General features: G+C 42.7%; 1 protein-coding gene across 2 annotated transcripts in view; it reads right to left on the bottom strand.

Moving 5' to 3' along the window:
• Window positions 1-12210, bottom strand: part of npr1a (natriuretic peptide receptor 1a) — a 35143-nt gene that overhangs the window by 8883 nt on the left and 14050 nt on the right. For both annotated transcript variants that reach the window (XM_086279422.1, XM_086279421.1), the window contains 4 exons: window positions 4042-4136; window positions 2570-2705; window positions 1133-1217; window positions 304-424 (listed from right to left, as the gene is read on the bottom strand). In XM_086279422.1, coding sequence (XP_086135548.1) covers window positions 304-424; window positions 1133-1217; window positions 2570-2705; window positions 4042-4136 — 437 coding nt within the window. The remainder of the gene's footprint in view (window positions 1-303; window positions 425-1132; window positions 1218-2569; window positions 2706-4041; window positions 4137-12210) is intronic.

Below are 12210 nucleotides of genomic sequence, written 5' to 3'. Positions count from 1 at the left end.
ACTCTACTATACAATGAAGAATTTAGGAAAATGATTTAATTCAATGTGAACAAATCAGTCAGTCAGCTGATCCAGGCCCAGAGAGCTTCCGGTGTAGCCGGGAATTCCAGAAAGGGAAAAATAGAAATCCAGTTGAAGGCTTCCTGTTCCATCTGTTAGTCATTGTTTACAAATGCAAACACATTTCAGACTATAAACTGAAACTGGAAAATTTCAGGAAGTAAAGACAGGCACTGTATTAGGTATAATATGTTTCCAGTGAGTACGGATGATTTATTTATAGTATAATAACAGCTGTGTTACCAGAGACATGGTGAGCCTGCTGCACGCTCTCCTCAGGACTTTATCCAGGTTGCTCATCTGGACGTCATCCCAGGAAACTCTCCACAGCTGAGCTGCAAGCTCGCTCTCCAGCTTCAGCTTCCTGTTCAGCAGACAGGAAGAGAGTGTGTATATGTGCATATGTGCGAGTGTGTGTGTTGAAATTTGAGGGGAAGGAAAATGGAGAGAAAGCTGATGGAAAGGATAAACAGGCTGAATGAGTTACACAGAGATCTGGTGGGGCGGCTGTGGCTCTGGTGTTAGAACCACTGGAGCACTGGCGTGTGAGCGTGTGTGAAAGTATTAGGTATGGATAAAAGCATTGGATGAATGTCTGCGATTGGGCGGATGAAATTTGTAGTAGAAAGTGCTTTGAGTGTGCTTTGAGGATCTCAGTCAGAGATGCTTGGCTTTACACTAGCGTTTGTTCCAGTTAGGATTATGCTCTATAAGTGGAAAAGCAGCCAGACCAGAGCAAGGGAATGACTTCAGCTTATGAACTGATGATAACAAACCTCCGTAACAGTAGAGTCTCACCTGCCTGTATGGAGTCAGTTTTTGAATTTGAGTGCATGAGTGAGCTTCTTGTCAGTTTTATGCTTTGTTCATTTTCACTTTCAATGACTCAAAATCAAATCAGGGTTTTCTTTGTTGAAGTCAGATGAGGATTTCTCCTTCGAGCCTTCCTTTCTTTCTGGGCCTGATGTGCAGCATGAGTGTAATGATTTAAACTGAGATCTGCCGGGGTCGCAATGGGGTCATACGTCCAGTTTTCATACTCAGTACAGAGATACAAACATGTTTGGCTCACCTGTAGATGAAGATGGTGACAGTAACGATGATGACAAAGACAAAGCAGATCACCATTGCAACCATCTGATGCATAGCAACTGTACCTAAAAGATGAGACAGGAAGAAAATCCATTACTGTTTGCAGGAGTGAGGACCAGTTTGAGCTCTTTTGCTCTGGGTGAAGCGGTTTTCAGTCCATGGGGCTTAACATGTGTTATAAGCAAAGATGGGCAGTAAGGCATACTTTTTTAAAGTAACAAGTAAAGTAAGGGATTACTATTGCAAAAAAGTAATTAGATTACTCTTACTTCTTTCCCATAAGCATGCTGCATTACTAAACAGTGATTTTGTTTGTGAGAGTGTCTCATTACAATGACGTACAAGTGTGTGACGTCTGTGGCAGCCACAGACGTGTGTAGATCAACAATGGATAATATGGAGTGTGGGAGAGAGTATGTGCAGCGTTTAAAGCTTGGAAGTACTGACATTACTTTGAGTTTGATTCCATAAAAAGTGACCAAAACATTAGTGTCTGCTGTACACTCTGCGTGGGAATAAAACTTCCTTCTACAGTGAAAAATTACATTTCAAAATTTCAGCAAGCACCTAGCACGCTGCCATGGGAATGTAAAATTCACAGAGAAACCCCCCGGATCCCCCCACTGACATGACCGCTGTGGCACCAGGCAAACCTCCACCGGCCCTGCTTCTGCTAATCAGCTGAAAATAGAATTAGTGCTGCTGAATCTTAGATTTCATTTATTTTTTGCTGTGTTTTACTTGCATCTATTTGAAAGAGCAAGTGTAATATGCTGGAATACGCAGAAAACAGGTTTAACTGTTAAACAAATTCCTTCAAGTCAAAGACTGTTCCATATAATTTCATTTTAAACTTTATGCACATTGCATCAAGCAAAAGATAAATACTAATAAAAACAAGTTTCAAAAAGAGACTTTTCCATTTGATTCAATTGTATATGATGGATTATGCAGAAAAAAATGCTGATGTTTAGGCTTCAAAATGTGACGTTTTTGTGACGTAGCCTGTGATCTGCAGTTTAGCAATGTCACAATACCAGAAATGTAGGTACGAATCATTAAAATTATATGATTATCAATAGGAAAAAAAATTATCATCCCATGTACTTAAAGATAAACTACTTTAATAAATCAATGGCATCCTGGCAGCAAGCTGTTTCTTTAAAGTGTTAACTATATTTTTTGACAGCACAGAGGCTGAAATGACTGAGTATACTGTTAGTGTTACTTTAAAGTTAGTTCCATTAAGTTACCTTAAGGATGTATAACGTTAGCCATTGCAAAGACCCTTTTGAACATATCAAACTTCACTATAAGCACTATATACAAATGCACTATATAAGAACCAGTCCATGCATTGGTTCTCGTGACATCCTTTGTGCAGTTTGGTCTGTAGTCTGTAGTTGTGCGTTCGTACTTGTGAGACATGCTGGGTTGTTGTTCTTGAAGCCACACTTGGGGATGTCTGGTGGCGGAGAACCTTTGGGCCAGTGGAAGTTTAGACCATTTTGCAGGATGAGCTGCTTTATGCTGCTGTTATACACGCACACCACCTGGGAACATACACACACCACAACTGGTTTCTTCACTTTGTTCAAAGCCTGCAATCTCACTTACTCCCTAACAGTATCGAATAGGGCAGGAGTGGCCAACTCCAGGCCTCGAGGGCTGGTGTCTTGCAGGTTTCAGATGTGTCCTTGATCCATCACAGCTGATTTAAATGGCTAAATTACCTCCTCAACATTTCTTGAAGTTCTCCAGAGGCCTGGTAATGAACTAATCATTTGATTCAGTTGTGATGACCCAGAGTGATATCTAAAACCTGCAGGACACTGGCTCTCGAGGCCTGGAGTTGGCCACCCCTGGAATAGGGTTTATTGGTGTGTCAGGGCCCTGGGTTGGGGACGCAGGGTTTAGAATTTGAACTCTGGTTTGGGGTTAAAGGATGTTCTAAGTTTAATTCTCTGGTGCTGCTACACCAGGCTTGGAGAGTTTTCCTGCCTTGGAGCCAGTGACATCTGGAGTAATTACACTCACCTGCTGCTGATCAGCCTCGTCAAGTGAGTACTACTAACTGGGCGACAGTCAGCACAGGATCGTTGTACAATCAGTTCTCCTGCTAGTGAGGTGAAAGTGTTTCTGTTGGCCAGTTGTTTGGAATATACTTACAGCAGTGTCTCTTGTTTCCAGGTGGATTGAGGAAATGGGTGGAGGGTGCTGGGCACAAGTGTACATAGACACCGAAGAGGGAGCTGGGAACTGACACACGAAGAGAACACGCACTGGGGATTATTGGCACTTTTATTTTATTTTTTGTAGGGCTGTCCTGGTTGACACGCCTCTACAATGTTGCGTGGAGATCAGGGGCAGTACCCCTGGACTGGCAGACCGGGGTGGTGGTCCCCATCTTTAAGAAGGGGGACCGGAGGGTGTGTTCCAACTACAGGGGGATCACACTCCTCAGCCTCCCTGGGAAAGTCTACGCCAGGGTGCTGGAAAAGAGAGTCCGCTAGTCGAACCTCGGATACAGGAGGAACAATGCGGTTTTCGTCCTGGTCGCGGAACACTGGACCAGCTCTTTATCCTCTCAAGGATACTTGAGGGTGCATGGGAGTTTGCCCAACCAGTCTACATGTGTTTTGTGGACTTGGAGAAGGCATTCGACCGTGTTCCTCGGGGTGTCCTGTGGGAGCTGTTGGGGGAGTATAGGGTGTCTGGCCCGTTACTACGGGCCATTCGATCCTTATACAACCATTGCAAGAGCTTGGTTCGCTCGTCGGGGTCTCCCCTGACACACTGAACTTTACTCCAGTCGGTTTTACGGTAGCTCTGCAGCCTTTATCGTACCTCTAAGGTGTTACATGACAATGATGACATCAATAGTCTTACCTGGAATTCTCCAGACTCAACATCGGTCATGTCCCACACAGCGAAGTCCATCTCTCTGTCCCCGAACTCGTCCATCTCCACAGGGCCCATCACGCCTGCAGAGACGCCACAGAGCAGATGTTATCTGTTTGTGATCTTGGAGAACACTAACTCTTTTCTCTGTTATTTCTGAGTGTTTGCTTTGCAGCGATGGGGAAATATTTTCACTCAGCTCGGGCACAGTTTGAACTGACGTGAGGTCACGTTAATCTTTTTTTACCATGTTCTGAGAAATGTTTACTTTCACAATCAAATTTATTTATTTGACATATTTTATTGGCACCCTGAATGATGGAAGTCTTTATCTCGCATACCCAAAAGGTCAAAGATCTAGCTTAGACAAACACAAATGTGAACTGAAGCCTGACGGGTTGGTGATGTAATTCTCACATTTCTGCTCCAACATGGAAAAATACTGCGACCACTCTGCAGTCTTCTCAGATCCCTTGACAAACACCAACAACAATAAAAAAAAAAAGGTGGAATGATCACTGACAGAGCGGCTTGTTTACAGGAATAATTCTCCACACTGATTTTGGCTCCTCAGTCAGTCAAACATCTGTCGCTTTTTATTATGCCTGTAGTAATATGTATAAATGCACACAATTGTGTGGAAATCAATCTGCACATTGAAGCATGGCCTCCTCGGGCTCGTGGCTAGTGAAGCAGCTTGTGGCTAGTGAAGTCTCTGAGCCAATTAAACTGCATACAGCTCAACAGCCTGCAGGATTTAAACTCGGGTTCACCTTCAATTTAAGGAATCAGTGAAACAGGAGCTTGTTTTCTTCCTGACCATTATCAGGAATGGAGACACTGTGTCACAGCAAACAACAGCAATATACAAGCTCGAGGGGGGAGGGACCTCAAAGAATCAGCCGACCGACCAACCTTTATCAAATAAAAGCTGTCAGATTTTCTGGTTTTACAGTGGTATGGTCATGGTTACTGCAGCCTGCCCCACCCCACTGTTCTGTATGGACATGGAGGGACAAATGAGGGTTTTTAAGCTGAAATGGTTCCTCATTTAAAGCCCTGTGGTTCTCCACCCTGTTTGTAATACCACCAAGCAGAGAGAAGAGATTATTGTAAATAAAATGTCATTGTCAACTTTTTTTTTCTTTTACTCAACAGTTTTGTAATAACTGAATATTTTCTGATTAGCTAGAAACAACAATGCTTCTAGTGAAGCACAACAAAGTTAAACACAGTGAAGCTAGACTCCAGCACAGCCTCATTTAATGAGTAACTGAGACACAACAAATGTCCATCAGAATTCCCTCATACTCGCTGCATTTTGGCAAAGCTCAGTTACCTGAGACTGTCCTTTAGTGGGCGCGTTATGGTGAAATGCTCTGAAATTTAAAGAAATGTGAATAAACTCACTGAGATGTAATCGTGAGCACCTTTGAGTGCTTTTATGTCTTTCTGTCTGCAAACATGATGAAGGTTAATTTAATGTTTTCTTGGTTCACAATTAACAAAAAGCCTTAGAACATAAACTGCACAATGGAAACTCCAAACAGAAAATCCAACTAAATACAACACATGAGACAAGAGACTAACAAAATAAAACAGGAAGTAACTAAAAGGGGCTATCTCATGCAGCAAAGAGGACTTAACAAGATGCAAGGGACACAGCAGGCAGGATAGAATAGCCCTTTGTTGTCATTGAAAATGTACAATGAAATTGTGGGTGCTCCACATCAACCATGCTGGAGTAAAATATGAATAGTAGACAGCAGGAATAAATAGCAAACAGCTTAAATACATACAATCATGAGGGGTATACACAAAAGGCACACATTACAGAAGAAATTGCAAAAGGCAGTGCAAGGATGCAAATTACTCGGTCTGAAAAGAGTCCACGTGCGAGTGGTCTGAGTGGTGATGGTTACTCAGATGAAGGCTCCGATTGGTGAGGTGAGTGGGCAGGGGTGTGATGTGGGGGATAGTGTTTGTTGACAGTCCGAACAGCCCAGGGGAATATGCTGTTTTTAAGTCTGGAGGTGTGGGACCTGATTGACCTGAAGCACCAACCATAGGGCAGCAGGTCAAACATGTGGTGGGTGGGATGCAAGGCAAGTCATCATGGCCCTGGTTTTTCTGAGACAGGAGGATCTGGCAATGACCTCCAGGGGTGGCAGAAGGCAGCCAATGATTTTTTTGAGCGGTGTTCATTACCTTCTGTGCAACCTTACTGTTCTCAGTAGTGGCCCAAGCATACCAAACACCCAGGCATCAGGCGAGCACGCTCTCCAGTGAGGCATGCTAGGCTAGCAGCAGTTTCTGGTCCAGCTTTTTCTTCCTCAGGACACAGATGAAGTGCAGTTGCTGTTAGGCCTTCTTTACCAGGGTGTTGGTGTTGTGAGTCCAGGTGAAATTGACGGAGATGTGGGTGCCCAGAAACCTGAAGGTGGAGAAAGATTCCACCCGTTCTTCATTTATAATGGGAGGGGAGTAGACCTGTCTGAGCCTCCTGGAGTCCATTATGACTTCTTTGGGATATTCAGCTCAAGGTATTTTCTGAGCACCAGCGCAAAAGAAGGACAGGGGGATATTGAGGTGGTCCAGTTTGTTGGTAAGGATGTCTGGGATCATGGTGAGCTGTAGTCCATGAAAAGTCCTCATGTAGTCCTCGGGTAGTTCTTACTATTCCTAGATGTTTCAGTGCTCTTTGAAAAGTGATGGTTAACGATAACTGATAACTATTAGGGTTGTGCGCAACTAGTCAACTAATAGTTGTTCCTGTTACTAGTCGGTACCAGACATACTAGTCGTTTAATCTAATTGTTTACATTTTCTTTGATGCTTAATGCCAGTAAATTGTTGTATCTTAATGTTATGCAGCCATCTGCCACCAGATGGAAATTTGTTGGTGAGAAACACCAAAACTCCGTTAATCTCGGCCTGATGTTTTCTTAACATTATCATTAGAATGAGATCACGGATCAAAACGGCAGAAATTAGCTTTCTTGCCCAAGGAGTCAACGACTGAGACTGTCCGAGCTGGGGCTCGAACCGGCAACCTTCCGATTACAAGGCGAACGCCCAACTCTTTGAGCCATGATCTCCCCTATATAGTACATGTAACATTCATTTTATCATTTAATAAAATTCATCCAAACGTTTAGTAAAAAATATCAAGTTGAAAAGACGTTTTTGATCTCAAATTTGTTTTCCAGAAACTGATACTTTTAATAATAATGGATTGGATTTATATAGCGCTTTTCAAGGCACCCAAAGCGCTTTACAATGCCATTATTCACTCACACACACTGGTGGACGGAGTAGGGTAAAGTCTCTTGCCCAAGGACACAACGACCAGAACAGAGAGCCCAGGGATCGAACCGGCGACCTTCCGGTTACAGAGGCACTTCCCAAACCCCTGAGCCACGGTCGCCCCTTTTGTACATTGTACCTTGAGTTTAGCCTTTACGTTAGGGCAGCAGGGAAGCCCAGACCTCTTCATCACCACCCCTTCTTCCTGGGAAACATTGAGCCTTTCTCAGGCCAGCCTAGGTGTAATCTCTCCAGCGTGTCCCAGTTCTATGCTGGTATGCTATCCTTATGGCAGGACATTTCTGCCTATAACACCTTGTCCTGGAGATGCCTGCCTCAGCTGGCTCCTTTCAATGTGGAGGATCAGCACCTGTAGTCCCTCCTTAATGACTGAATTCTTCACTCTATACCGAGAGAGAACCCTTCCACCCCACAGACACTTCACCTACTGCCTACTGGTGTTGGCCAGAAGGGCCGATGACGCGATATGGCAGCCTCGCCTCTGTCAGTCTGCCGCAGGGCAGCTGTGGCTACAACTGTAGCTTGCCTCCACCAGTGTGTGAATGGGTGGATGACTGGGTGTGTAAAGCGCTTTGGGGTCCCTAGGTGGGACTAGCAAAAGCGCTATACAAATACAGGCCATTTACCACTTGTATGCGCATAAATAAAAAATAATAAAATTATATCTGTAGTCAAAATGATGTCAGTTAAATTAAAATGAATTTCAGCCAGGCAAGTATCAAAAGACTGCACTTAGCACTTTGTTTTTACTGCACTACAAACCTCTTAACGTGTGTTTCAAGAGAAATAAAATTAATAGAATATATAGAGAATACAATATTATTCTTTAATGGCAAATACTACATAGGCTTGGTGAAGGTTTGCTTGTTGTTAAAGGTTTATATTCATTTCTACTGTTGTCCTCCTTTCATCTATTAGGATTGTTTACTACCACCCCCTCATTTCCCCTCCCCTTCTTCTGTACCCCCATCCACCATCTCACACACCTCTGACGCAAATGCCCACTGATTGATGGCCGCTGACGGTGTTTCGGTGTATGTTGTGGATAAAAGCTGTTCAATCTAATAAAGAGCACACAGAGCAGCCTGTTTATCAGCACCATCAACACACTCGCATACACACTGAAGAAACACACACCGAAATCACAGTGGGACCTGGGCGTCCCGCTCCTGAGTCTGACTCTGGTTTTGATTATATTAGTGCTGGTTGACATATACGTGATAAATATAAGGACATATCTGTTTCTAAGGTACAGCCCTGTTTCCAAAAAATGCTCATTCCAAATATTAATAAAGTAGATGGTGATCCTTACACATTATTTATAGTCCACACAAAGCACGAGATTAACAGGCCCAGAAAAATAAAACACTGCACAGATTTGGCTGCTTAGTTCCTTAAAAATGTTTTATTGTGGTTACAGATGCATGTGTTGGATTCCATTGGGTTTTTTTTGTTTGTTTGTTTGTTTGTTTGTTTTTGGGGGGGGATAAGTGTTTTTATTTTGATTTATTTATTTACTTACTCTGAACAATCTTTTTAATGTTTTTATTATTCTATGTATATATGTATCATTTTTGTGATTGTGTGGAGGGGTCTGTGTGGTGTAACTGAAAAAAATATCTCCCAAGGGAGACAAATAGTACGGAGCCCCTCTGATGACGTGGTCCAAAAAATAAATAAATTGTGGCCACAAAATACTAATTCGTGCCGTCGAAATAGTATAACGTGCCCACGAAATACTATTTCGAGGGCACGAAATAGGTATAACGTGCGCACGAAATGCTAATTTGTGGGCACGAATTGGGTATAACGTGGCAATGAATTACGCATTTGTGGCAACAAAATAGATAACGTGCGCACATCATATTGATACAATTCCTGGACAGCTGCGTAGAGACATAAGCATAAGAGTAGGCTAAACCTATACACCATGGACAGAGACAGTATGATTGAGGGTTTTTTTAGGCTGGGAATGAGCTACAAATGCATTTTGAAAAGCCTGGCAATGCAAGGAACCATTATTACGGAGAGACATTTAAACGGGATATTATGAGCCCAGCTGCTTTACAGACGTAAGTACGACCTGGATGCCGGGATAGATTTTATTGTCAACCAACTGCAAGGGCCTGGGAAGGATCACGGTTATCGGTCAAGTGTTTCGTGCCCACAAATGAGCATTTCTTGCGCACGTTATACCTATTTCGTGCCCTCGAAATAGTATTTTGTGGCCACAATTTATTTATTTTTTGGACCATGTCATCAGAGGGGCTCCGTAAAATAGAGAGACTTTGACTTGTAACAGAAAACAGCACATGGCCGAAGTTTAGCTTGTTTTCCTCTGAGCTGTATCACCTCATCTTTACCTCTCTGAAGAGACAGACTGTTGCAGAGTAAAGCAAGGGGTTTTTATTGTCTTTTCTTTTTGATAAAGCATATTGTTATGATTGGATCACGGGACCCATTAGTTATGCAGCTGGTGCCTTCCTCTGTGTTTCTACGTCAGTCACCTTTTTCACTCACTGTGTTTTTATACACCTCTCTGCATTTAATCATTAGTTATTAATCAGTCTCTGGCTGTCTTCCACAGCATGTCTTGTCCTGTCTTCTGGTTTATGCCTGTTAAAAGGGAATTTTAAAACTTTCTGTCTTTCATTAAAATTCAACATGATAAGTCTTTGGACTTGTTTCAATTAAATTTGAGACCTGACAGAGTGTAAATGATTACATTGTTTTTAGCAGTCGGCCAAGTCTTTTGGAAACAGGGTTACAAAAATACTACAACAGAAATAGCACTGCGAGGAAACCAGGCTCGAGCTGTTCCAGTTTGAGAATGCAGTTGTAATTTATCCCAGTTTAGACTAGTTTTCAGGACTGACCTAACTGGTTCTTCATGGCAATTAGGAAATGCATAGAAAAACATTTAATTCCACTCCCTCCAACAGACGCTCTGACAGCCGAGTCATTATGGGACATGAAAGCTTGATCCTAAACTGACTGGACCATCGATGGACGTCCTTCCCTGATCCACACCAATCGGCAGCACAGGATGGTAACCCAGTCCCCTCTGGAGAGTTTACGCTGCACATGGACCAACGTGTGTGTGTGTGGTTGTGGGTCAGAGTGTACCAGTGACATGGAAAGAGAACACTGGAGATCAGTGTGTTCACACGGTATATTAAAATAGGATCTAACCATGTTAGCTGATGAAGTGCTAATCTGCTGTGTTCTGTTCCTTTAAGCAGTTTTATTGTTTTTATGTAATTTAAAAAAAAAATCAATGTCATGTTCAGTGTGTGCTGTAAATGAATGATAAACCAGGAGGAGATTTTTCCTGCCACCATGTTTGCTTGCTTAAAAAAGTCACCCTGAGAGATTCACGTGTAGCGTTGTCTGCACCAGTCAGCAGGCTCACACTGTGCTTCACATCTGACTCACAGCTGCAGACAGTGTTGGGGAGTAACGGAATACATGTACCGCCGTTACGTATTTAAAATACAAAATATGAGTAACTGTATTCCATTGCAGTTACCATTTAAAAAGGTGGTATTCAGAATAGTTACTTTGCTGAAATAAATGGATTACACTGCGGTACTTTCCTGTTTCATATGTTAGGCTGTCCCCTCTCTATTTTTGGTAATTCCACGCCGGTGGAAACCCAAACAAAACACAGAGGCTCTAATGTCTGTGTCTCAATCTAGCGTCTCATAATGACGTGAGGAAATATTTTTAAAAATGATTTAATATGTAGGCAATAAGAGAGTGTTACAGGCATCGCCCTAAAGAATGTAGCCTCTCATGAGCAGTGTAGTCTGGGCTGCAGGGAGAATGGACTGCCATACCCGTTATGTTTCTGTGAGCGCGAGGGAGGGAGAAAAAGGAAAAGTACGAGCTGTCACCGAGCAGAAACGGGAGCTGGAAGCATGTAAATATAATAATAACCACTGCAGCCAAAAAGAGTCCCTGACGAGCCCAGTTGTAAGTAAGCTATTAAGACTCGACTGTACACTGTGTTCGTGTTTTCTCTGAAACAGCAAGTTCCGTTGGAGCAGCCTTTCAATGCCTCTCTCTGTCTCTCGCTAGCAGTCGACCCACACAACAAAGTAAAGCTAGTTTTCAGCTACGAGCCTGACACGGAGCCCGACGTATTAGCCAGAGGCCCCTTTACTACGGTTCGGAGCCGCAGACCTGTTTTATATACATACGGAATAGTTTTCTATACGAGATCGCTGCAAAAAGTGCAGCCTCACCTAATGTCCACCCTACTATTACTCATTTTATATTAAGACTTAAAAATCTAGTTGTATTCGTATGGCGAGTAACCTTCAGTAATAGTAATAAATCACACAGCAATAGTACATTCATGTAGTTGTAAAAAAGCATGATAATATATGAAGTAATCCAAAGTATTCAGAATACGTTACTCTCATTGAGTAACGTAACGGAATACGTTACAAAATACATTTTGGGGCATGTATTCTGTAATCTGTAGTGGGATACATTTTAAAAGTAACCTTCACAACACTGACTGCAGATGAACAGGTTGGCCAGGTCTGTGAAGCCTTTCGTCCTCATTTCTTATGCATTATGAAACTTTATTATACATGACCAACTACACTCTCTCTTATACACACAAATATACACACACAGATCGGATTAGCGCTCATCTCCAGCTGAGTCCTGCTGTTATATCCTGTGGTGGACATTCGTTTTCTACACCTGGACCCCCCCCCCAATCATGTTTGTAATCTTCTCCTCTCCTTCCTGTCTGCCCTGCTATCTTTTGCCCAGTCTGTTCTTCTGTTTGAATAGAATAGAATAGAATAGAAAAGC

Source organism: Aulonocara sp. 'chitande type north' Nkhata Bay, linkage group LG22 (genome assembly GCF_057382095.1).
Source record: "Aulonocara sp. 'chitande type north' Nkhata Bay isolate Kocher_YH1m ecotype deep benthic linkage group LG22, A_spYH_male_GT1.1, whole genome shotgun sequence".
In the NCBI taxonomy this organism is placed as follows: domain Eukaryota; kingdom Metazoa; phylum Chordata; class Actinopteri; order Cichliformes; family Cichlidae; genus Aulonocara; species Aulonocara sp. 'chitande type north' Nkhata Bay.
Note: the sequence above shows the minus strand (reverse complement) of the source record. Positions and strands in the feature narration are given on the sequence as shown.